The 27,919-nt window shown below is 40.7% G+C and overlaps 1 protein-coding gene across 1 annotated transcript in view; it reads left to right on the top strand.

Moving 5' to 3' along the window:
* GTF2H5 (general transcription factor IIH subunit 5) overlaps positions 1-27,919 on the top strand; it is a 295,029-nt gene that overhangs the window by 126,941 nt on the left and 140,169 nt on the right. Inside the window, exon 2 of the mRNA XM_044061978.1 lies at positions 21,402-21,506. Coding sequence (XP_043917913.1) covers positions 21,472-21,506 — 35 coding nt within the window. The 5' untranslated portion in view covers positions 21,402-21,471. The remainder of the gene's footprint in view (positions 1-21,401; positions 21,507-27,919) is intronic.

Here is a 27,919-nt window from a genome sequence, read left to right as displayed (position 1 = left end):
TCGCTAAAAACACGTCAGCACATATAAAACTAACAAACTCTGGATATCCCAAAATGTTATGTACGATATGCGCTTTCGGTTTGACTTTCCTCAGATCGTTCTCTACTTCTAGTACAGTTGGTTTATACTTTGGTTTCCACTTATTATTAACTGTATTTTTGGCAGACACCATAATTAGACTCAGCAAAGTGATATTATGTCTAGGCAATTCCAATTCTTTTTCTTTGTTCAGAAAAATAATTTCCCTATTTACACCAGTTTGCTCATCCGGTATCTCTGATAGAGTAGTCTGCCGAAAATCTTTAAAGTCTGCCAACTCATTACACTCTTAGGAAGTATGTTCCCAATTACCTCTTTCTTCCCCATCACACCTCCAACTTTTGTCTATCTGAGGAAAATTTTTCTGGAGTCTACTTGGGATATAAAAATATTTATGTAAACATTTCCAAGCAAAAATCCTAAATCTTCTATATTTTGTTGCACGCTTGGGAGACTAACATTTATCCCTCCCATTGTTTCTTTGTGAATTGCTTATCCAGGCTCTTTTTTTCCCAATCCTTTCTAACCACCTCTGACTGATTCTTATAGTTTTCATGCAATATTTTGTATGCTCTACTAATTATTCCTTTCTTAACAGCAGTTTCTGTTCTAGACTCTACTAAAAACTCTACCAGTTCTGGTCTTTCATTTAGGAACCTCTCCATTTTTTGTCTATGACTTCCGTGGTGGTGCAGAGGTAGCGTTGTTGCCTCACAGCAAGAGGTTCTCCCATCGATTCTCGGCTGGAGTGCGGGGAGTGCCTTCTGTGTGGAGTCTACATGTCCTCCTCGCAGTTGGGTGGACGTTCAAAAATGGGCTTGCCTTCGTTGAAGGTTGAACGTCGAGCTGGCACCTCGGCGTTCGTGAAAATCTACTGCCAATCATTAGCGGACCGGAGTTCCGTTGTGGCGACCCCTAACTGGGAAAACCCGAAAGAACAACTCTGTCATTCCTGAATAGGGAAGGCAGTTTCTAACCTGCAGTCCAAATAAATTCTTGCCATCTTCCCATTCTGTTACCGTTCCCTCTCTAGTTATTTGTTCCCAATACCTTGGTTCCTTTTCCATTTTTCTCCAATAAATTCCAGCCCCTTCTAGCCTATTTTCTGTATCCCTAGTTGCAGTCATTCCTGTCAGCAGAATATTTCTTCATTCCCATGTTGACTTAGTTCTTAGAATGCTTTCTTCTTTTTTATGAATATAATAAACTGTATGATTGTTATTCTCCTTTAAGGTCTGCATCCAAAATCCCAGGACCCCTTGTTTCTTGAGCCCCCCCCTTCATCATCATCCCTGTCCACTTTTGAGTTATAGGTTTTTGCTTGTGCTATTTATAGGAGCCTTAACTGTGTAGCTCTGAAAAACCCCTTCAAATCGGACAATCCCAGTTTGCCTTGCTCTTTTGGAAGAATCCGCTTATCCCACTTGATTCTTTGCCATCTTCCTCTCCCAGATAAAATCCTTCAGCTCTCTATTAATTGCTATCCACAGCTTCTCCTCTGATTGTTAAAAAATATGCCTGACCTGTTTATAAGACTAAAGGGACTAAAAACACTTTAACTGCCTGTATTTTACTATCCGTATCCATATAACAGAGCTTCCAATTTCTCAGTTTTTGTATTAACTTTTGTTTAGTCTCTTCCCACACATCCTTAGCTGCCACACTGGAATAATTTTTAATCCATACTCCTAAATACTTCATTTTATCATGGCCCCATAATCATGGATATTGCTGAATCAATTTGTGTGTAGGTACATAATTTGCCACCATTATCTTTGTTTTAGCTTCATTAATTTTGTATCCTGAAAAGAATTGAAACGGTCTCAAAATGTTTCATAACACTCTAGTCTGCGTTTCTGATTTTATCATGTATAAAATAATGTAGTCTGCAAATACAGCCGGCTTTTCTTGACTACCATGCCAATTATATCCTTGAATTTCTGAGTCCCTTATTTTCTTTGCCAGTGGTTCTAAATGTATTGCAAATAACAAAGGAGAAAGAGGACACCCGTGCCTGGTTCCTCTGCTAAAGCAAAAATTGTTAGAGAGGAGCCTGCCCATTTTCATTTTTGTCTCTGATCCCTCGTATATCCTCTTAATCAATCTTAGAATTTTATCAGGGAATGCAAATGCTTTCATTGCCTTGCTTATAATGTCCCAGCTTGCTGTGTCGTATGCTTTCTCTGCATCAAGACCCAACAACAACAATGGTATTTTCTTACATTCTGCTTCCGTGTAGATTATCAGTGTTCTGTTAATGTTTTCAAACATTTGCCTCCCCTCCACAAAACCACATTGATCCATATCTATCAATTTTGGCATCACTTTTGCCATTCTTTTAGCTATTATAGACATAAACACTTTATAATCATGGCTTAGAATTGAAATGGGCCTGTATGAAGCTGGATCTGATGGATCTTTACCCACTTTATGTATTACAGCTACCACTGCTTTCTTCCAGGATGTTGGTGGTGCTTCTCCTCTTAAAATACTGTTAAACAACACCTTCCATGTCATCATTTATTTGTCCCTTCTAGCTTCCAAACTCCCACAGGAATATTATCTTTTCCTGAGGATTTTCCTGTAGATTGGTTGTTTATCACCATTGTTATCACATCTCCTCCTATCCTGTTAGTAATTGAGTCTCATGTACCTCTAACCTTCAAGTATTTAATTCTTAAAAAAAAAAAAAAAAAAAAAAGAACAACCACATTCAGGAGCCAGGGAACTGCAGATTTATTGTCTTCTGGTACCTTGGCTAAAATAAGCCTTCACAGGAATAATTCATGACAATCAGCAGCATCTTTTTATAATGACTTCAATTAAATAATCAATTAACAAATATATGAGATTTAAAGAAACATCAACATTTACCATAAAGACATATTATAAAGTGAGATTCATCTCCAAATTTAAACCTCTAGGTGCAAGAGTGCCAAAGTTTAATATAAACCTACTTTCCAAGTTAAGTAACCTCTGAGAAAAGTTACCATAACACTTAACATCTGGCTTAGCTAATACACAGAAAAAAAGTGAATCCAACACACCATTATGAACTGTGTTAAAGTGCTCAGAAGTAGGACTATCCAACCTGCAATTCCTCACATCGCCAATATGCTCCATAATATGTATTTTAATTTGATGTTTCGTTTGGCCAATGTAACATTTTGGTGGTGCACATCCACAACCCACAATATAAACAGCCCCACAGGATTTACAATTAAATCTATCAGTTGCAGTGTATTTAACACCATTAATAAATTCACCTGATAGATTTTTCACCCTAGAACAGACCTTACATTTCCCACACTTAAACATACCAGTATTTTCACTCATAACTCTGGTATTATAGTTAAGGCTCAAAAGCTCTTTCAAATTTGGGTATCTTCCATATGAAAAAATAACTTTATTAGGAAATAAATGTCCTATTTCATCACTACAACAGACTATGGGCCACAGAAAATCCACAACATTCTTCAACATGTTAGAAAATGGAGAGTATTTTGTTACAAAAAAATATTTTCTCATCTGTATTGTTATACCTATTCTCCATATGTCTTTTAGAAAATAGTACACCATTACTCCTGACAAAATCATTTTTATTCCACACTCTAGTTTCACTTTTTTTAATCAAGTTTTCAGAATATCCCCCTAGCCAAGAGCCTACTGTTTATATCATAAAATTCCTCTAGCAGGAAACAATTTTCAAGAGGTGTGCTCAAAGGTACGTTTAAACTCGCCATATGGGAGAGCCTCAATTAAGTGGGTCGGATGTGCACTACTATCATGTAAAAAATTATTGGTTGCGGTTTCTTTCTTAAAAGGTCTAAACTGAACTTTATTCTGGATGTCCACATATAGTTTGTGTTTTTTTCTGCAGTATTTAATTCTACCATAAACATTTCCATTTGTGCCTTTTCTTGATTTTTCCATATTTCTCTGCTTTATACAGACTTTCATAGAATTTCCGAAATATTTCAAATACTTCTACAGGATCTCTTTATTAACTTCCTTTTTATAGATTCCCTAAGCTTGGCGGCAGCTCTTTTTACTTTCTGTTGCCTGAACCGTTGTGCTAAAAGTTTTTCTGCTCTATAGTCATCATCAAAAAAACAGTTGCTTAACAGCAACCTTCCTAAATTCATGCATATTATTGAGGTAATCTCTTACTTTCTGTTTATCATTCTGCAGTTTGCCACTGTTTTTTTTTTTTTTTTCGGTGGGATTCCCCTTATTTTGCAATACTTATAAATAATTCTTGTCACAACTTAATCTCATCTCCCTGTCTTTTTATTTCCACCCTATTTTTAAACTCCACCCCAATTTTATCCCATCCCTAGCTATATTTTCAGAAGAAATTTCTGTCTTCCCTAATAGCTCCTGAATAATTTCCACTACCCATTCCTTAAAGTCCTTTCTTTTCAACAGATAGGTGGGAAAGTGCCATTTTATTTCATTACTCTGCGTTTTTATTTTTAGTTATTATTGGTGCATGATCTGAAATAGTTATTGGGTGTGTATCGTAGCAAAGCCTTCAATTAAATGCACATGTTCCTGTGAAATATAAATTCTGTCTAGCCTAGCCCAGTTTTTGTATCTTGGGAAATATGTAAATTCACCCCAAACTCCTAGTATTGAATTCATATCTTCCATGCCAAATATTTTCATAAACATCTTCAAAAATCTACCCACTTTTATTTTCCCTTCTAGGGCCCACAGACACATCTTCACTATTGTACATCAAATTTCAGTCCCCACCTACAATTAATAATCCTTGAAAGCTGATTATTTCCTCCAGAATTTTCGTAAGCTCTGTGACAATGTGAGGTATTGCCAACTATGCTAGGAGAAGTCGGGCAGTGGATGTGTAGCATGTGCCAGTATAGCTAGCTGAGTTTTGTAAAGAATTATAAGTCATTTGTGTATCAAACTGATTTGTAAAGCTGCTTGTGTTAAAAATGTATTAACAGTGTGTCCTGCTGGACAGAAAAGAAATATACATGTATATCGGACTGTACTGTTGTAACTGTGGAAATGAATACAAAATCAAATTTCTGTGTGTGTGAAAATCAAATTTCAGTGTGCGTGCGTGAGAAAATCAAATTTCAGAGTGCGCGTGTGTGCGCGCGTGTGTGAAAATCAAATTTCTGTGTGTGTGTTCATAGGTAGGTACTAGGCTGTTGGCCCAAGGGCCTACGTAAGCCTAGCCAACAAGGTTCCCTGGCTTATGCCACCCAAGAAAGTTATTTTTCTGTGCCACTGTCCAGCAGAGAGACAGAAGTGATCCCCGGGGTGTATTTCCTATTTCCCATCCACTCATCAAGATTTTTCTTGAAGTGCTAATGAAGAACTTTGCTTGACATAGATGGGTAGCCTGTTCTAGAGTATGAGAAGTCTCTGGGACAGGAATCTATCCCTCCAGCATGTCCTGTTTATTGTGGTGACAAGGTTTAGGTCCCTAGAGCGTGTAGCTCAGAGGGATTGGGATTTCTTTAGGTGTAGCATGTCCAACAGCTCTGGGTTTGACATAGCTTTATATGTTAGGCAGAGATCACCTCGGAGTAGGCGATATGCTACATAGTAAAGCTGGAGTTTTTTGAGGCGGTCAGTGTAGGGCATGTGTTTGAGGCCAGTAATCCTCTTTGTGAGGTATTTCTGTGGCCTTTCCAGCTGCTGTAGATGTCTTGTGAGGTACATTCCAAAAGGGACGTTGTACTCTATAATGGGGATTCCAGCCACTATAACCACTAGTAACAGAAGAAAAACAGGCTGGAAGGAAGCACTCAGGTTCACAGTTTCTTCAAGGTTTAATGGCACAAAATAGTAGATGAGCAAAACACCAAAAATGCTGATACACTCCAAATACGTTTTTGTTCACAAGAACATCATCAGAATAATAAATTACATAGTAAAGGCCCATTAAATAGTTCCCCTAATCAAAAATGACCAATAAAATAACAGAATACAATTTAAAAAGACATTTAAAATTCCAAGTGCTGCCACCTGGTGTCAGAACATACTAATTACACCATAACCACAATGGTAAAAATATATATGTAAAACCTGTACATGCAATCCCCCATATAATGTAAATAAAATATCTCAATAGTGTGTGTAAAATTAATAAACATACATATTTATACTAGTGTAAAAAATGTGCATTTATAAAAGAAATGTAGGTAAATGTGTTTTTCAAAAATGATTTATAACTTGGCAGACCTGAGTTGTAGTAGAGGTGCTATTGAGATGTTCTCATTTAACCTGGGGGTCCTGCTTGCATCTAGGGTAATCTGTTACAATAATTCCCTATACTCGAGGATAATCTCCCATGCATCCCCCCCTCACATCCTGAATAGCGACCTCTAAAAACAAAAAACTCAAACCTTGCCTCTGGGCAGCCCAAAGAATGTTTATACAGAGCATTTTTGACATTACATTTCTTAACATCATACATATGCTCATAAATGCGTTTTTTCAACTTTATTTCAGTCTTGCCCACGTAAAAGGCTTCACAGGTCTTGCACACAACTAAGTATACTAGCCCACTAGTATTACAGTTACTAAAACTTTTACCATACCTCCATTTATTCCTGCTTTTTAAAAATAGCCGGTCAGTGTTAGAAATAAAATTGCACTGTGTGCATGCTCCACATTTAAAAGTACATTTTCTCTAAGTGGTATGTGCAGGCTTCTGTTTACCCCCAAAGATATAACTTTTTAGACATACATCTGATTTTGGAGGACAGCAATATTTTACGTACGTCTGTGCACAGAAAATTTGCTGATACTAATCAGTATTTGATGGGGACTAGCTGTCATCCAGTTCATACTTTAGTCTCCTTGCCCTATGGGGAATGTATGAGACTTAGACGGCTATGTAATACTAACATGGACTTTTTTAAAGAAATTAGTGTGACTAGTGAGATGTTTAGATTGAGGGGCTATAGTGAAGCTAGTATTCAAACGGCTATAGATAAGGTTATTAATGAATAACATAAAGTTGGTACTTATAAGTATGGAAGTAAGGGGTATAAGTATGGAAGTAAGGGGTATAAGTTAGATGTTAGAAATCAAGAGAAAAGATTAGTTTATTTTGTCTCTACATGTAGTGTTTTCAGTGATGTTTTAATAGATATTGTTAAACACTACTGGGATTTTTTGTTTAGATCAGTGGACCTAAAAAAATTGTCTAGGTCTTTAGGCATCTCATTTCATAGAGGTAGGAATTTAAAAGATATTTTAATACATAATGGATTTAAATATCCCACTGAGACATTACGGTATAGGACCATGCAGAGACTAGGAACTTCAGCCTGTGGTCATTGCAATGTATGTCATTATATTGTTCCAACTTTTAAGTATATAAATAGCCATGTATTTGAGGTTAAAAATATATATAGCTGTAATACTGAAGGTATTATTTATGTGTTGAAATGTCCGTGTAACCTTGTATATATAGGAGAAAGTAAAAGGAAGTTTAAAATTAGACTGCAGGAGCGTGTCAGGAATTTTATAAATAATAAAGAAGATAGCCCTGTTGCTAAACATTTTATGCTGGTTCACAATTCTAATCCAAATGGGTTACAAGCCACTATCTTAGAACATATTGTGAAGAGTGTATTTTCTGATGATTTGTATAAAAAGAAGTTATATAAAGAAAGTATTTTTATTTTGAAATATGACACTTTATTTCCTCAGGGTCTGAATGTGGAATGTAACTGGAGGCTTCTTATCTGATTAATTGGTTTAGGCTGCTTGTTTAATTGTTAGATGTATTAGAGTATATAAACTGTGTAAGTTATGTGATGTTTTATACTTCTTGAAGGTGATTGCCGAAGCGCTAGAGGTGCAATAAACTGGTATTTTAAGTGGATCCTCCGTCTGTGGTCTTCAGTTTTATCTTTTCGTTTTGGTTTGTGCAGAGTTCTGTTTACCGCCACCCTCCAAGAGGTCTTCCAGATTTTTTCCCCTCTTATAACTGATCTTCAGGGGTCCCTTGTCAATACCTTTGAGATTAGTCAATGAAGTGAACCTATTCCATTCCTTTGTTATTGTGTCCACTACCATTTTGGAGTCCAAATTAAAATCTAAAGTAAGAGCTTTGGAGTAAACCGAGGGGTTGACCATTTAATACATGTTAATTTGTGTCCAGTCCTTTACCCAACAATGGGGTAGTACCTGATGTGGCGTAAATTACTTGCATAGGTACGTTTGTCCACCAATAAGTCCTTCGGGTAACCCCTTTGAATAAATAAGCTTTCAATAAAGTCACACTAATGAAAAATCAACATCCTGGGAAGTCATTCTGGATGCTCGAATTAGCTGACCTTTTGTAAATGTTTTTTTTCTGTATAAAAGGATGGGCACTTGAAAAATGGAGGTAAGTATTTGAAAACATGTCTTTACGAAATATTTTAGACTTAATGCCCTCCACAGTCTTAATTAGACTCGCATCCAAAAAATCTAGTCTATCCATGTTTATAGAACTGGTAAATTCCAAAAAGGTGGTAGTAGTATCCAAATAGTTCAAAAATTCATGTAACTTCTCCTTGGTATCAATCCAAAAAATAGCTATATCATCTAAAAATCTCTGATAGTGGGACCAACAGTTGCTATATACACATTTTAAAACATATTTTTTCTCCCACCAAGCTAAAAATATATTGACGTATGTGGGGACACAACTTGTCCCCATGGCTACGCCCTTAATTTGATGAAAGAATTCCCCTCCATAAAAAATGAAATTGTTTTTTAATACCATTTCCATCAGTTGTGAAATGACTGACAACTGGGTCCGTAGATGGACAGGCCTTATCTAGTAAGGCTTCTCCAACCAGGCTAATCCTAAGTCCTGGGGAATAACAGTAAACAAATCTTTGATATCAATTGTGACAAAAATAGTATTGTCAAAGCACTGGTCAGTTTTAATTCCCTTTAAAAAATCCCAAGTTATAAATAATTTTTGAAACAAACACATTTACCTACATTTCTTTTATAAATGTACATTTTTTACACTAATATAAATATGTATGTTTATTAATTTTACACAGCCACACTATTGAGATTTTATTTGCATTATATGAGGAATTGCATGTACAGGTTTTACATATATATTTTTACCATTGTTTTTAGGGTGTAATTAGTATGATGTTCTTCATTCCACATTGCTGCAGTCCTAACTATTGGGTAGTCCGCTGTCCAGTCGGCCCGAATACCAAAGTATATGGCTGACGTCGGTCAGGGCGCATTAGACTGACGTCAGTACGTCAGGGTACTAATGCGCATGACCGACGTCATATCCTCAGTCTTTTTTGCCGCATGGTCCGATGCAGAAGCAATTTTGCGAGTGCAGGTTGGCGTTCTGAAAGTTTCTGAAGCCAGAGTTTCAGACCGAATCAAAGTTGGCCAAGTACCCCGTTGGGGAGTATTTTGGTTTTTTCTTGCTTCAGTATTTAACCGGATGTCAGAAAAAGTGAATAACTGTATTTCTTGTGGGAAACAGATACCTCATAGGGATTACCATACTTTGTGTATACCTTGTTTAGGGCCTGAGCACGACGTTGTTGGATGCCGCTCTTGTGCTAGATTTAACAAACGCACTATTAAGAGAAGGTTAGACTGTGCCAGGTTAGTGTTTGGGAAGCGTTGTAATTATAAAATGCCGTCGGATGCTCCGGCCGCTTCGCTAAAAAGCGCAAGGACAAAACAGCAAAGGCTAGAGTGGAAGCACCGACAGTCCCAGACGACGGTTCTTTAGAGGGCTCAGTGGAGCCGGAGGTTTTGCCAGGTGTTTCTTTGGAGTCTCAGGGAGAGACTTTACTGTTACAGGATGTATCCTCTCAGGAAGTAGGCCAGGCTGAGGGGGCTTCTCAGGTGGCTGTTCTTCCCTCTCTTCCTAAGGTGGTCAGAGCCTCCCTTCTGTTTCCAAGGCTTCTTTGAGGGGCAGGCCGAGTTTTGCTTCAGTGGGGGTTTCTCCTAGTACTTCAGGGTCTTTGCCTAAGAAACATATGCTTAAAATGGCAGAGGATTTGATTACTATGATAAGGGGTTCTATGCCCCCTCCTGATAAGAGGCCTAGGGTGGAGTCTGAGTTTGAGAGTTTTGAGCAATGCTCGGAGGCTTCTGAGTCTTCGGCTGAAGACTTGCAGGAGTACCCTCCTTATTCTGATTCTGATGTGGATGATTCTACTCCTTCAGCTTCCCCTCCTGAGGATTTTTCATTTTCAGAGACTCTGCATTCCATGAGGGAGCATTTTAAATGGGAAGGTCAAGATTTCTCTGATTCCAGGAAAAGGCTTAGGGAATTCTTGTTTTTACCCCAGCACAGGCCTTTAGCTATACCTCCTGTTTTGAATGTAGTGGAAGATGTTTTTGCAGAGGCTTCCCTGAATCGTGATTCTTTGCCTCGTGCCCCAGTTAAACCGGATAGGTATTATAGGGTGCCTGAAGCTGATAAGTATCATATTAAGAGTCCTAGGACAGACCCGAAACTGTCTCAAGAGGGGCCTAAGGGTGTGAAGGCCTCAGTTGTTAAAAATCCTGTCCCTCCTGATAAAGAGGCAAGGGCTTTGGATAGATGGGGAAAGAAAGTGTATACTTCTTCCACTTTAGCCATGAGGGCGTTGAATTGTCAGTTTCACATGTTAAAATATCAGAATTATCTTCTTTCACAGTTGAAATCTAAGGTGGATGCTTTGGCGGAAGGTATTGAGTGTAAAGAGTTGCAGGATTTAGTTCATGTGTCTGAACAAGTGGGTAAACATTCCTTGCAATGTGGTTTTGATGCTGTGCAGGCCTCCTCCAGGGTGGCTGCCACTGGTTTGGTTCTTCGTAGGCACGCCTGGTTGAGAGATCAGAACTTAGCTGAGCATGTTAAGACAAGGATTTTGGATGCTCCTTTACAGTCTGATGTGTTGTTTGGTTCGCCTGTGGAAGCAGTTTTAAAGAAGATGGAGGACAAGGCTAAGTCTATGCAAACTGTTAAGGATTTTTTGCAGGTGCAGCCTCCGAAGTTTAGTAGAAATTGGCCTGCTAAGGGATGGACTTATCCTGCTTATGATTCCCAGTCTAGGGGTAGGTCTAGACGTGGTAGGGGCAGAGCTCAAGGTGCTTTTAGGCCTAGGGCAGGGAGTTCACCTGCTCAGACTTCTGGTGAGGGCAGGGGTCAGTCCTTTCGTAAGCAGACCCAATGACCTGCCTTTTCAGCTGCCAGTACCTTCTCGCCTGGCGGCACCTCTAGGGGGAAGACTGTCTCTTTTCAAAGAAAATTGGGATTTAATTACCCAAGACAAATGGGTTCTGGATATCATTCACCACGGTTACAGGTTTTATTTCCATACCTTGCCTCCTTTCAAAGGCATGCCAGACATTCCTCCTCTACAAAGACAAGAGGCTCACAAGCAAATTTTTCAGTTACTCCAAATAGGGGCCATTCAGCCGGTTCCTGTGCCAGAAAGGGGCCTAGGATTTTATTCTCGCCTGTTCCTAGTACCGAAGAAGGGGAACACGTGGAGACCAATTTAGGATTTATCTATCCTCAACACTTATCTGGACATTCCCAAGTTCAAAATGTTGACGTTACAACAGCTTTTACCTCTGCTGGGCAAGGATCACTGGATGGTAACTTTAGATCTCAAGGAAGCTTACCTTCATGTGCCTATAAGACTAAGTTGCAGAAAGTATCTGCGTTTTCGAGCTGGAAATTCTCATTATCAGTTCTCTGCATTGCCCTTTGGCTTATCTACTGCCCAGAGTATTCACAAAGGTTCTGGCTCCAGTGATAGCTTACTTCAGGCTAAAAGGAATTCAAATCTGTCCTTACTTGGACGATTGCCTGATTCTGGCTCAAGAAAAGGAAGACCTTCTACAGCATTTGGAATATGTCATAGCAGTGCTAAGATGCCTAGGGTATTCTGTGAGCGAAATAAAGTCCAGTCTAGTACCCTCTCAAGACATGTGCTTTCTGGGTGTGAGACTGAATACAGCAGCCCAGATGGCCTTTTTAACCCCGGACAAACAAAAGAATCTTTCCAGTTACTTCCATCAACTATCTCTTCAGTCCGGGCTGACTGCAAGGACAGTCCTTCAAGCCTTAGGGTTCATGGCATCTTGTATTCTGGTGCTTCCCAATGCCAAACTGCATATGAGGAAGCTACAATGGTATCTCAAAATGTATGGACACAGCACTGCCAGGATTTGGACACTGTCATTCAAATAATACCTTGCATTCAAAAGGAATTTTTGTGGTGGGCTCAGGAATGTCACCTAAACAAGGGACTCTCTGTGACCCGGCCAGAGGCGAGTCAAATTCTAACGACAGATGCCTCAGACATTGCTTGGGGAGCTCATCTAAATGGAAAATGGATACAAGACAAGTGGCCTGCCAGACTACTGCATCTACATATCAACATGAAGGAGATGTTAGCAGTCCAGTTTGCATTAATGGCTTTCATGGAGTTACTTCTTCCAGGGCAGGTGTTGATTCTAACAGACAACACAACTGTCATGTGGTACATCAACAAACAAGGGGGAACACATTCTTACCCATTGTGCAGGCAAGCAATGATTTTATGGGAGACTGCGCTAAGCTTGCAACTAACTCTTCAGGCAAGGTTTCTGCCGAGCACAGAACTCCTTAGCAGATGTGTTAAGCAGACAAATCATGGATCCCCACGAGTGGAAACTGGATCTTCATGTATTTCAAAAGTTGACAGTGTCCTGGGAACTCCAGACATAGATCTGTTCGCTTCTCCACTAAACCACCAGCTGCCAAAGTTTTGCACAAAGAGGTTTCATCACACAGCTTGGAAAGTGGATGCTCTTTCTTTCAGTTGGAAAAATCTTCATGTGTATGCTTTCCACCTCTGCCTCTTCTTCCAAAGGTGCTTCTAAAGGTCAGACAAGACAAGCCAAGGATGATTTTAATAGCTCCAGATTGGCCTCGGCAGCACTGGTACCCATTACTGAGGAGTCTGGTAAAGAAGCCTCCATGGCCTTTACCCTTGATTCCACATCTGTTGTCTCAGAAGGACGGTCGTCTGCTCAATGTCAAGCTTCACTCTCTTCATCTAACAGCCTGGCATATTCTGTTTTGAAAGGCAGCAGGTCTCAACTTCCTCAACAAGTTTTAAATGTGATTATGGAAGCCAGAAGACCTAGTACAAGGAAAGTGTACGCAGAAAAATGGAAGAGATTTTTAGTTTGGACTGCAGCAAAGAATTTGGAGATTTCAGAGCCTAATTTGAGTGTGGCTCTTCAATATCTTACTGAGTTATTGGACAAAGGTTTGTCTTTCTCTTCCATTAGGATTCATGCTGCAGCAATTTCAGCTCACTATGATTGTGACCCACCATTGTTTTCACATCCTTTGTTCAAGCAATTTCTTAGAGGGGCAAAGAATATAAGACCCCATAGAGCTCCTACTCCTGCTTGGGATCTCAATTTTGTGTTGGAGAAACTTACTCTACAACCTTTTGAGCCTGCAGCTACTGCTGAACTGAAATACTTGTCATGGAAGACTGCTTTTTGTTGGCCATTACTTCTGCAAGAAGGGTTTCTGAGTTACAGGCCCTTATGGCGGTTGAGCCTTTTGATTTTTCATAAGGATAGGGTATCATTACGTACTAATCCTTCCTTTATGCCTAAAGTGGTTTCTAGTGTGGCTTTAAACCAAACTATTCATTTGCCTACGTTTTATGCAGATCCCCAAAATAAAGGGGAAAAGATTTTGCACACTTTAGATGTACACAGGCAATTGCGTTATTATTTGAGCAGGACTAAGGATTTTAGACAGTCTCAGCAGTTGTTTGTTTCTTTTGCTTTGAGTTCTCAGGGCAAGCCTGTGTCAAAACAAACTATTTCTAGGTGGATTGGGTTTTGCATTGCATTTTGTTATTCCGATCATGGCAAGGAGATTCCAGCTGAGATTAGGCCTCATTCCACTAGGGCTACTGCCACTTCAACAGCTTTTTTACGGGGGGTGGCAACTAAGGATATTTTGGAGGCAGCTACTTGGAGTTCAGTGCATACTTTCTCTAAGCATTACCACCTTCCTCTCTACTCTAAGTCTAGGGCTGGTTTTGCCACAGCTATTTTGCAAGGCATGTTATCAGCTCCTGCTTCCTTATGATTTGCCAGCCTCCCTTACCTCTGCTTTGGGATTCTACCCAATAGTTAGGACTGCAGCAATGTGGAATGAAGAACATAGTACAGTTTTGTACCTACCATAAATGTAGATGTTCGAGGATCCACATTGCTGCAGTCCAATTTACCCTCCCTCCTTCCCCTCTGTGTTTAGGGGTGGTTGTGTAGGTGAGGTTATATTCTGCTAATTTTGTATATTTTGTATATATATATATATATTTTGGTGCAGATATGTTGGGAGTTTTTGGTTTTTGGCCTTATCTTTTCAGGGACTTCTGACATCTGGGGCAAGAAAAGACTGAGGATATGACGTCGGTCATGCGCATTAGTACCCTGACGTACTGACGTCAGTCTAATGCGCCCTGACCGACGTCAGCCATATACTTTGGTATTCGGGCCGACTGGACAGCGGACTACCCAATAGTTAGGACTGCAGCAATGTGGATCCTCGAACATCTACATTTATGGTAGGTACAAAACTGTACTTTCTGACACCAGGTGGAAGCACTTCGAATTTTAAATGTCTTTTTAAATTGTATTCTGTTATTTTATTGGTCATTTTTTGATTAGGGGAACTATTTAACGGGCCTTTACTATGTAATTTATTATTCTGATGAAGTTCTTGTGAATGAAAACGTATCTGTAGTGTATCAGCATTTTTGGTGTTTTGCTCATCTACTATTTTGTGCCATTGAACCTCGAAGAAACTGTGAACCTGAGTGCTTCCTTCCAGCCTGTTTTTCTTCTGTTATTGGCGGACTCTATAATGAGTCTAATGAGTGTCGAGTAGAGAGGAACAATGACCTCTTTTTTTTCCTGGATGAGAACCCTTTTATGATTAGGTGTGCCACATAGAAGGACTTCCTGACTACTGTGGCGATGTGACTATCAAAGGAGAGACTACTGTCCACCTGGGTCCCAAGGTCTCTTATCACACATTTGGTGTTAGGTAGATTGCTGCCTATGTGGTAGTTCATGGGTACAGAGGTTTTACCAAATGGGGATGACACTGCACTTTTTGGCACTGAGCTTGAGGCCATGGCTCTGACACCAGGCATCTGTCTCAGCGAGGCCCTTCTGTAGGATGTCCACATCATTTGGGGACTTGACTATGGCTCCTAGTTTGCAGTCATCTGCAAACTTCGTTAGCCAGAGGCCTTCTGTGTTAGCCTGTACTTCAGAGAAGTAGATACCAAACAGGAGAGGTCCCGGAACCCTGTGGTACTCCACTTGTCACTGCTTTGAGGTCAGATTTGGAGTCTGCAGCTTTTACAGTGTGGGTTCTGTCAGTGAGCCAGTTGGCAGCCCATCTTTTGACGTTGGGATTTATATCTAGTTTAGTGAGTTTAGCTATAATTCCAGAATGGGGGATGTTGTCAAAAGCCTTGGCGAGGTCAAGATGGGCTGTGTGAACCACCTTACCCCTCATCTACGTGTGTGTGAAAATCAAATTTGTGTGTGTGTGTGTCAGCTGCTTGGAGCGGGGACGCCGATCACTAGTTCCATGGAGAGAGTGGTGGAGGACTTGGCTTAGATACTTGGCTGGGAACACAACTCTACAGCTGTGCCAGTGGAGAGTCTTATTGGGGACCTGGGGAGAGACCCAGACTCTGTGTGTTCCCTTAGTGATCTTAAGGGAAATTGTGCTTGATACAGAGGGCTGCATCTAGAAATGCTAGGTGCATCCATTTTTGTTCCAAGTGAACGTCCCTCTTCAGTGTCAGTGGTGAGGATTCAGGCTCCTTCATTACTGGCCCAGAGAGGGAACATCACAAGCTCCATTAGCAGTTTTAGGTGGAATATAAATACATGCCATTATAGTCTTCCTTCTTTGCTAGTAGCCCCTTAGTACTACAAATCTACCTTTATTATCTTTTTTATACTTTTCTATCACTATTGGAGCTCCTCTTGCAATTAGTACAAGTACTCCTCTTGATATTCCGCGGAATAACCATCCTGAAAACCTTTTTTTATCAAATTCACATGTTCATTTCTTTCCAAGTGCATCTCCTGTAGCATAGCTATTTTCACACCACAGTTTTTTTTAATATAGTTCACTGCTCTTTCTGTTTTGTATCCTCTACGAGACCTTGACCATTTGAAGATATTACAGAAAGCTTTGTCTTAAAAAGTTGTTATTCTCGCCTTTTATGTCCAACAGCTTTTTTGTTAAATGTCTGGTTCCAGCTTTTGTTACATGCATACACAGTTTGACAGGTTGATCTTTTGTAAATTAGTTTCTTGTCATATCCATTTGTGCCCATGTCATACCTCACAAAACTTTGTTTTATTGAAAGCCCTAAAAGAAAAAAAAAAACACACCCCAATACCCCCTAAAACTATAACTGAATAATAACGCACAAAACTATGTACATCATCCTCAGATATTGAAGTTTTTATGCTTCTAATAGGAAAAGATGGTCCAAACTGACAGCCATGCTCATAGACTAGTTAACGTAAAAGAATGGTTAGCTATGCTAAGATGCATGGTGGAGCTTGTGCGTTTACTAAGTACTGTCTGTTTTTCTCTTGATCTTTATAGCTCTCGGCTGAGAAAAGCTTGAATGCTTACAGAGAACATCATCTCCTAGCCATTTCTCTTTGTTAGATTGTCTCCTAGAGACATGAGAACCAGCTACAAAATTGCTAAGCATACATTTTTTTACTAGAAAAAAATTGTAATATTCAATATTCTTTATTTACTTTCTATTAAAACTTGTAAGTAGATCAACCAAAGGGCCTAAATTCATTCATTCCCCTATGCAAGAATGAGAAAAAGCACATTAATTTTTTCTTTTGTCATGCTCTTTTAACCATATTTGTCTTCTTCTTCCCTTTTTTACATTGCAGTGCCCGCTGAGAAAACTTTATAGCATGCAGATAAAATCATGCACTATTAAAGTACCATTAAAAAAAATAGTTTTACATAGTAAACTTTCTCCCTTCTCTTCCCCTCTCCTAAGTATTTTTCCAAACATTAATCACATAAAGTAGAGCATATGCTTGAGTCCCCTGCAAGTTTAACAAAGTCCAACAAGTCCACTATTTCCACATTTGCTTGGTCTGTAATGTTTCACAAATATAATTATTGCTTTGCAATCTTGTATTTGTCAATTTCCCAGTTACTGTTTTTTATTCCTGTTCATCTTCACCTGCCCAAACCTGTCTGTGTCATTTCCAGCATATTCTCCCTATTCTATTAGTTGACTCTTGTGTTTCTTCCTTCTCCCAAGCATTTCCCGTTGAAACATTGGAAAAGGTTTCACTGCCACAGTCTGTCTGTGTTCTTTATTACCAGAAGAGCAAGAAGCAGAATCACCTTCTCTTTCACAGCTTACTTTTTGTTGGACAAACTTTTGTATTAACTCCTTAGTGTGTACTTCATCAAAAAATGATTTTGTCCCTCCAGGGAAAACTATGTTGAAGATAGATGGGTACAGCAGTTTGAATCTAATGCCTGCTTCTCAACATTTCCTGAATGATGGAATAAATGTACTACTCTTCTGCCTGGTGTACAGTGAGTAGTCATTCTCCACAAACACTCTGCTGTCTCCCACTTTTAGTACTATGTCCTTCTGCCTTCATTTTGTCAGAATCAACTCCTGCTGGTAAGATTGCTTTCTCATAGCCAGGTTTAGCGCATACACATGATGTGCCCTTTCAATTAACAACTCCTGTTGTATAATACTACTCCAGTTGCTTATTTGTCCTTTCATAAAATGAATACAGTCTGTGCCTTCCAGGTTCTCTGGTACAGCAAAAAATCTCAGGTGTTCTCTACATGCTCTGTCCTCTAATTCTATTATTTTTTGAAACATTTCTTCTTGTGCAGTCTTATACTCAGCCAACCTTTTCTTCATTTCGACCTCTGAGTTTTGCAGTTTTATTACCTTGTCTGAATATCTGTTTAAAGCTTCTTCCATTTTTTCCACCCTTTTGTTTTGTGAGCTGATGGTGTACTCCATCAGTGTTTTGTTTATTTTAATCAGGTCTGTGTGCAGTTGTCTTATACTTTCCTCTAGGTTACTGGAAATCATGTCTTAAGCTTATACTGCTTTTTTGCTAAACAGCTGCAGAACATTTCCCAGTCAGTGTTTTTTCCTCACATTTTGTAGCTGATTTTCCTTCAGGTCCTCTGTATTTTTTTCTGGCATCCAGGCAGCGCATTTACTAGCCAGTTACTGAAATTTACCCAGAAGTACTGGTCAACTGGCTTTCTCTGCTAAGTTTCTGTTTTCACACTGGGAGAACTAGAATTAAGCTGTTACTCCATGTGCAGCCATCATGGAAGCTCTTGTTTTGCAAACATTTTGTGAAAAATATGCAGAACACTGAATGACATTTGTTGGTAGAGTCAAGGTAAAGTCAGAATACCCATTAGAAATTGGCACATTTTAATATTTCTTGAACATTAAGTTTAAATCTAAAACTACAGGTATCAATTATGTTCAGGTTACCAAATATAAATCCTATTAAAAGCATAAATGCATCGCTGCTATTTCAGTGGCGTAGAAGGATGGAGACCACAGTATGCCCTTGATGATCTGGATTTAATTAGTGGCCTGGATACCTAGATGCTGGCCTGAGAGAGAGATGAGAAGTGAGCAGCCAGTGCCTGCTTTTCTTTCTGTTGTCAGACTTCTCCCCAAAAGCCTCTGTGTGGATGAAGGCCAGGTACTGCAGCTTTGGCAGTTTGGGTCTAGTGGAGCATAAGCACAGTAAAGAGTGTTCTTCCTTGTAGCGGGAAAGTGTATATGTATACTACCAAGCGCACTCACTGGGTCAAGCAGAACAGACTCCTCCATGTCTTCTAGCCCACAGGGGTGTTATGAGCATATGACGAGTGTCCTACATGCTGCTGGATGATGTCCGTGATCTTGAGCTCTTGCATCCTTTCTTGTTGTATTAAGATGCAGAGGGTAAGACAGAATAAATTAAGCCAACTCTAGTGGCATAGAGTAAAGCCTTGAATGTGGGCCAGACAACCAGAGTTTGTTTAGGAGCTCAGATGCTTTACAGAGCAGGTAGTGAGCAATGGCCATGCCCGTCCTGGAGAAGAGCAGGGCACATATTGCTGCAATCCTCTTGTAGGAGGGGTGGTGTTGCATAGGCATCATGAGGGTAGGCTTTTGGCTCACCAAGCCACCATGTGGTGGTAGTCCTCCTTAATGAGTATATAGGCATATGCATTAAAAGGTTAGGATAGTGTGGGTCTCCTTGGTGATGCAGGTAGCTCATACTCCCCAGTCAAATGCTTTCATAGCTGGGATACTAGCAAGAATACAAGCAACCCTCATGCATGCCATCAGAAGTCTGCTGACCCTGTGGTTCTAGGGGTTCCCTACTGCAGAGGAACAAATGGGCTTGAGCCTAGTGTGAGGTGGCTTAATAGTGACAAGTACAAGTCACAAAAAGAGCATAGGAAAGAGTGAAAATTTGCCAATAGGAGGGAAGTGACTTGGAAGTGGAGGTCAAAATAATTATTGAAAAATTGATATATTCTCTTGCTAAAACATTAAGCTTAAAATGACTTAATTTTATGTAAATGTGAGGTTTTCACGTAGTTTGACTGTTGTACGTAAAAATGTAACTAAAATTCAAGTTGCAGCTGCTGTTCTGCCTTTATATCTAGAACATTGAAACACTGTAACATGGTTGTAGATAAAATGTGAGTGTAATCTGAAACATTCTTGAGAATGTAAGACCATTGTGGAGGTATAGCCCTTTATATACAGGGACCAGAAGTAATGGGATACAGACTTTTGTTAAACAGTATAATCTGGATTCTCAGTGCCAGGACATGTTGTAGTATGGTTGGCATTGCACATTCTGCTTTGACATTTTTGTATTGCTGCAGGAATGCAGAGTGTATTATTGGCTATGTTACCCATATGTTTTGGACTACTACCATTCTCCTTGAAGTAAGGTAACTCATTTGAATGAGGCATTCCCTTTAACATTTGCTTTTTGATACCTAGTATATCTGGGCAGTCTTACCCTGTTAATGCACACATGCATGTGCATGCACGCACTACACAGTGAAGGTAGCAGTTCTGTGCTGTGTATGTGCATGTAATTCCTGTTTGATTTTACATACTGTTAGGATTTTTACAAAGTTCTGAACTCCTACACAGTTGTGTTTTGTGGGCAGAATACTGTGCTGTTTGGGTTTTTACTGGGAAACCTCTTGTCACACAAGTGAATGCTCTGACCTAGTGTGTGGTTTTAAACTAACAACGCAAGGAAAGTGCCAGTGCTTCAGAGACTGATTGATTGTGCAGGATGGTGAAGTACTGCAGGAAAAAGTTTAGCCAAAGAAGGGCTTTATGAAGGTAAGGGGAAAACTCAGCAAATACTGAAGTAATAAAAACAGATGGCAGATCTGCTGTTAAGGTTATATGCATATTTACATTTGTCTGATAAAAGGGTAAATTAAGGAGCAGCACTGGGGAAGGTAGGTGCATTTTGTTACCAGTCTTGCATTTGTCTGCCAAACGGAGCTGGATTGGTGAGTTTTTCTTTCTGTTTTGTATTCATTTCCCTTATCTTTTCCAGTTTTCCTCTTAAACTGTTGCCACTCCAGTTGGCAGGGCAGAAAACTATGACCACTGCAAGTGATGGGGAGGAGAAGAAATTGGCCTGTTAGAGCAAATTAATTTACAAGGAGCTACAGAGGTTTTCTGCTGCTTGATGGTAGCACAGCGTGCACTGGTGCCGCTGTTGGCTTCTCTCACACACACACACCCTCTCTCTGATATCTGCTAGATGTAGTGCCTTCAGTCTGTTGTGAGCCCTACTCACGCCTGCTGCATACATCTTCCTTTTCAAGAGGGCAGACTGTTGTATGCTCAGTCCAACACTAACATGGTCTTTCGAAAGCTCATATGTGAGTGTGTTAAACCAGCATTCCAGCTAGAATGTAGTTGCTTTGTTGATGAGCTGGCTCATACCATTTGTAGACTGGCTATTCCTATCCAATTTTTTAATTTTAAGGTCTTGCTATTTTTACCATCCTATGACACAGAAATGGTAGCTGTACATCTATGCTTTTGATAGTTTTCTTTTTAACAGTGTCTAAAACTTCATTGTAATTACTTTATGGACATTTTCTTACAGGTACTGCATTTTTGGAAGAATTTGCGATACTAAGTTTTTGATTATTTTTAAAACAAAATGTGAAATGCTTTTATGTGATAACCCAGTGTTTATTATCTTTGCAGTTCATATTGGCATAAGAAGAATCTGAATTCAGATTTAAAGTTAAGGGTGAAGCTTCTCTTTATTTTGAAGATGGTAAACGTTCTTAAGGGAGTACTTATTGAGTGGTAAGTAATTGCTCACCAGCAAACCTACTTAAGAAATTCCCATTTTTTAAAATGACGACTATTCAGAATTTTTGTATTTGCTATTCCGGTAAGGCACCATTTATAAATGTTATAGGACCCTACTGTTTATTTTTAAAGTAATATGATGCAAGTGCTTATTTTAAAATTACTTTAGTCTGCCTTTTAAAGTCTTTATTTTTGGTGCAATATTATGTATGTGATTATTATTTGTTCCAAGTTTTGGCACACACCCTTTCAGTGAACTATAGCCATCTGCCTTAACTAGAGGAAAGAAATTCTGTTCGTATTAATTGTAGGTTTCATTGACTTACAGTGTCAGTTTTATCCATTTCAGGGTAAGAAGGGAACAGAGCCTATCCCAGCATGCAGTTCCTTGCACAACATATACGTACTTTGATTCATACTACAGGCACTCTATTGGCCAGTGTGGATTATTACAAATTCATCTGTTCACATTTCTCCTAGATGTGGAAGGAAACTGTAGATCCCTGTAGAAAACAAACTGTAGACACCATGTCGGTGGCACAGCAGGTAGCACACTTGCCTTTGGTGCAGAAGACTGTGGGTCTTATTCTCACACCAGGTAGATTGATTGCCGACACTGCAGTTTAACATAAGGGGGGGGGGTACTGCAGTCATGAGTGTGACATCCTTTGAATGAGACATGAGACCTAGGCCCCTTCTGTTTGAGTTGGTGGTAGCTGAAGGTGGATGCAAAGGATCCCACGCCTCCAATAGAAAAGAGTAGGAAAAGCTCCCTGATGCCCTGACTAAATTTCCCCTAGTGGTATAAATAATTCCTCATGTCTCCCCTGAAAAGAGGCTACTAGCACTAACCCAGTCAACAAAGGTTAAATTTAAAAAAAAAAAAACCTAAACTTTGCATATAAAATACAATGACCTAGAATGAAACTTCAAAGCCAGGATCAGTGAGGCAGCATTGTTAACTTTTGCAGCACTTTAGAGTACTTCAACATGTTATTTGGAATCGTCCCCGGTACAATTGATTTTTTTCTCCTCCATTTATTTATTTTTGCCCCAGTGTTTGCAGACCATGAAGAGTCCATCAGGGTGGTATATCCTATTCTCTTACCTGGGAGTTACGCTTGGTATGAGGACAAGAACTGCCTAGAGCAAACTGTTTAGGTATCCATTAAGTTGCTTTTGCACCTCTACCCATGCCCCATCCCTCTGCCTGCTTGCCATATAGGTCTGCACTCTTCCCCTGTGGCCAGGTGGCTCTGGCTTACCCTCAAGACTAGGGCATGTAGGAGACCTAGTGTTGTAGTTCTGACTGACAAGAAATCCCTCCCAGTCTGTGGCCAGTTTCATTTTGGGCAGAGGCAATGGGTGTTTCCCCATGCCCATAACCCCTCTCCGTAGTGGCTGATGTAGGCATTGCATCACTGTGGAGCATTCATTGCCATCCTCCTGATGTGTTTGTGACTTTAAAATATGCCTCCGGCGAGTTACTGTCACTGGAACCACGACACATTCAATTTTGAACGAGCAAGCAAACTTTTGCCACTTCTACCACCACCTAATTGTTCCAGCGCATGAGCTGCTAATTGAACCAAGCTTATCTGACTTGTAGCCAAGACTTTATACATCCATGTCAGAGGAATGGTGCGATTTTGCACATTTTGGGTTTTGGACAAGTCAGCCTGGAAGAATTTTTTTTGATATGTTACCACAGCCAAGGTGAAATGGTGGGCCATGTTGGAGCTTCCTCCCTAAACATGATTCTCACCCCCACACATATATATAATGACAGAACATGGCTAACCAGTTCATATATTGTTAAGCACTTGAGAGGAGTAGCTTTGAGTAGCCTATCACAGTACTTATCCAGCGCTGTCTATGGAGCTGTCTTGGAACATCAAGAGGATCAGATGTTCCGTGTGTGTGTGTGTGTGTGTGTGTGTGTGTGTGTGTGTGTGTGTGTGTGTGTGTGTGTGTGTGGTTCAGATGTGTTATGCAAGTTCTGACAGGGCTCCAGATATATCTGTGGACATTGGTAACCCTGTGCAATGTGCAATGCTCAGTAAACGGATTCATTTGTTTGTTATCTTTATTATAGCTGTTGTGGTTGGGGATTGATTTGGATGACAGCAGCAACTTGAAAAGCATAATTGTGGCCATTATGTGTGTTGTTTTCCTTGCAATCACATGTTAGCACGCCTGGAAAAAAAAAGAACAGGCCCACTTTTTAAGGTGGCAGTCTGTATATAAAGACAAAGGGAATTTATGTAAAACTTCTGTACTGACATTCTAACAATCATTGGTATGATTTATTAGAGGTGGGATCTATTTATGAATATCTGAGGGCAGCAAGTTGAAATAAATTAATATGACCATTCTTTCACTTTTATTACAGTCTGACATCAGAGAGGTACACAGAGGGTAGTAATCTTCTGGTTACAGTAAGAAAACGGGCCATGTGTGAAAGCACAGGGCAGTTGCACATTCACTGAATGCGTTAATGTTCATTAGGGGCAGTATTGTTTCTGCGAGCAGTATGGCTATTGTCTTTCATTTTCTTCAGAGTGTGAGGCATGAGATGTACACAGAAAGTGGCTTTCTTTCTCGAGAGGGGAGGCTGTGTGAGAATGTGAAAGGCATGTGTAGATCCCTTTTAAAGTACATAGTGCAATTATGATGAAATTATAGTAGAACACTTGGGTATATAATGCACCTGATACTTCTGTTGCATACTAAAGGATTTAAATGCAGATGTTCATCGTGCATACAGCTGGAGTCGTAACAGATGGGGTTTTCCTGCCGTCAGGCGGGTCCTCGGTCAGCCGAATTCCAAAGTCTAGGTCCGGCATCAGTTGTCGTCGCTTCTTCCCTGACGTCAGTGCGACAGGGGTGTAAAAGAACCAGCCGACGCCATTTTCTTCAGTCTTTCTTGCCGCGCGGTGCCCGAAGCAGAAGCAGTTCGCAAGTGCCGGTCGGCCAGCTCCTAAGATTACGAATATTTTTCAACCGAAGACTTCTTGAAAGCTAAGTACCCCGTTGGGGAAACTTTTCTTGCCTCAGACCGATGTCAGACAAAGTTAATAATTGCATTTCATGTGGGAAGCAAATACTGCATAAGGATTTCCATTCCCTCTGTATACCTTGCTTAGGCCCAGACCACGACGTCTCGGCCTGTCGTTTTTGTGCTACATTCAACAGACGCACTATTAAGCGTCGGGCGGAGTTCGCCCAACACTATTTTGGCAAAAAGTTTAATTACAACATGTCGTCGGATACTCAGACTCCAGTTTTGAGTAAACGACGTAAAGATAAGGACCGATATACGAGGTCCGCCACTTCTACCGACACCACGCTAAAGCCGACTACATGTGCTCCGGTTCTCAGCGAGGTGCTTACGCAGCCCCTGACTACCGATGACACTTCATTAGCGGTGTCTCCTGTGCCCAAGGTCGCAGGCTCTTCGGCCCACACCCCGACTACAGATACCGAAGCCACTCTTGGCGGGGAAACTCAGAGTTCAGACAGGCCTGCCACCTCCCAAGGTGTCTTCAGGCCGCCTTCTTTTTCCATTAAGGCTTACACTAAAACTAAAGCAGCCATGCATTCTAAAAGACAAGCTCCACAGGGCCCCTCTCAAGGCCCCATGCCTAAAAAGCAGATGCTCAAAATGGCTGAGGATTTGATTACTCTTATCAGGGGTTCTCAACTCCCCCCCCCCCCCCGGACAAAAGGCCCAGAGTGGAGGAAGAATACCCTTCCTCGGACCAGGCCTCCATTACTTCAGAACATTCTGAGGACCAGGAACATTCTTACTCCCCTTTCGAAGATTCTGATGCAGATGAGTCCATTCCCTCTGTCTCCCCCCCCTGAGGATTACTCTTTTGGGGAAACCTTGCATACCTTGAGGGAACACTTCCACTGGGAAGGCCAAGAGTACTCAGACTCCAAGAAAAGGCTCAGGGATTTCCTCTTGCTCCCTCAGCACAGGCCTCTGGCTATACCTCCTGTCTTAGACATACTAGATGATGTGTATTCAGAGGCCAGCCTTAAACCAGATTCTTTACCTCCAGCTCCAGTCAAGCCTGACCGGTATTACCGGGTTCCTGATTCACACCAATTCCTATACAAAAGCCATGTGGCTGACCCAGAAACTATTTCACAGGGTCCCAAGGGAATTAATGCCTCCACTGCCAAAAATCCATTACCTTCGGAGAGAGATTCCACAGCTTTAGAAAGGTGGGGGGAAAAGGTATACATCTCGGCCACCTTAACCATGAGGGCATTAAACTGTCAGTTTCATATGTTAAAGTATCAACAGTTTTTGTTATCTCAGTTGAAAAGCAAAATGTCACAACCTGAACAACCAGACTTGAAGGAGTTGCAGGGTTTGTTGCATAGTGCAGAGCAAGTGGGTAAACATACCTTGCAATGTGGTTTTGATGCTTTAGAGGCCTCTTGTAGAGCTGCTGTTACAGGATCAGTCATACGTAGACATGCTTGGCTCAAAGAGCAAACCTTACCAGATCATGTCAAAGCTAAATTACTAGATGCACCTCTTCAAAAAGATGTATTGTTTGGTGTTAAAGCTGAGGAGGTATTAAAGAAAATGGAGGAAAAGGCAAAAATCTATGCAAACAGTGAAAGATTTCCTATAGGTACAGCCCCCACGCTTCAGTAGAAATTGGCCTTCAAAAAATTGGTCCTTTCCAGCCACGGACAGACCTCAAAGAGGTAGATACAGGCGCCCGAGGGGTAGAGGGCAATCTTAAGGATCGTTTAGAGGCAGACAATGGCAAACACCTACACCAAGAGGGGGTGAGGATAGTTCACAGCCATTCAGAAAGCAGACCCAATGACTTTCCCCTTTGCATGCCAAGCAAGGCTCAAATGGCAGCACCTTTAGGCAGAAAACTGGCATTATTTTCGAAAAATTGGCATATTGTCACAAAAGACAAATGGATCCTGGACATTATAGACAGAGGCTACAGATTCCACTTTCACACCCTTCCAAAAATGAGAGGCATGCCAAACCTGCCACATAGTCAAAGGGCAGAGGCACAAAAACAAATTTCAGATCTCATGGACATGAAAGCTATTCAAGAGGTACCTGCACAAGAACAGGGTCAGGGTTTTTATTCCAGACTATTCCTGGTACCAAGGAAGGCCAAAGATTGGAGACCTATTTTGGACCTTTCCATCCTAAACACATTTACTCGTACCAAAGTTCAAGATGCTCACATTGTAGCAGCTTCTTCCCATGCTGGGCAAGGAGTCTTGGCTGGTAACACTGGACCTCAAGGAGGCATACCTGCATGTCCCAATCAGACAAGATTGCAGAAGATACCTCAGATTTCTTGCAGGTTCATCCCATTATTAATTCTCTACATTGCCCTTTGGCTTTACTGCGCCCAGAGTGTTCACGAAATGCCTGGCATCAGTAATTGCCTTCTGCAGACTTCAAGGGATACAAATATACCCATATTTGGACGACTGCCTGATCCAAGCGGACAGCAAACACACTCTTCTGAAACACCTGGCGTTTGTAATAATGTTGTTGAAATCTCTGGGATACACAGTCAACAAAAAGAAGTCAAGACTAATATCCTCTCAAACAATTTTCCTAGGTGCCAGCTTGGATACAAACACCCAGATGGCCTACCTCACACCAGAGAAACAAGGGCAATTAACTCAATACTTCAGAAAACTGGCAACCTTCACCAGGCTGACTGCAAGGAAAATCCTGCAGGCTCTGGGATTCATGGCATCTTGCATCCTGCTAATCCCATGTGCAAAGCTGCATATGAGGAAACTTCAATGGTACCTAAAAAACTTATGGTCTCAACACAGCCACAGTTTGGAAACAATCATACCACTGATTCCATGTCTTCAAAAGGAATTTCTGTGGTGGGCTCAAGCATGCCAAAGAAACATAGGTCTCCCATTCTGCAAGCCTCAAGCAAATCAAGTCATCACAACATACGCCTCGGACTACGCCTGGGGGGTGCACATGACAGATCAGTGCATTCAGGACAAATGGTCACAAAAAGAAAAGCACCTACACATCAATCAAAAGGAAATGCTAGCAGTAATAAATGCTATTATGGCTTTCAAAGACCTACTGCATCAAGGACAGACAACACCACAGTGATGTGGTACATAAACAAACAGGGAGGAACTCATTCATACCCCCTGTGCAGACTAGCCATGTCCCTTTGGAACACGGCTCCGGAATTGCAAATCCAACTTCAAGCACAATTCCTGCCAGGGAAGGAAAACACACTGGCAAACAACCTGAGCAGAAATATGACAGATCCACACGAATGGAAGTTGCATCCTCAAGTTTTTACAATGATAATTCAAGCATGGGGAAGGCCAGACATAGATCTCTTTGCCACCCACAGAAATTACCA

The sequence above is a fragment of the Protopterus annectens genome, chromosome 1.part0 (assembly GCF_019279795.1).
Source record: "Protopterus annectens isolate FY-2018-M chromosome 1.part0, PAN1.0, whole genome shotgun sequence".
In the NCBI taxonomy this organism is placed as follows: domain Eukaryota; kingdom Metazoa; phylum Chordata; order Ceratodontiformes; family Protopteridae; genus Protopterus; species Protopterus annectens.
The sequence above is the reverse complement of the archived record's forward strand: the minus strand, read 5'-3'. Positions and strand labels throughout refer to the sequence as shown.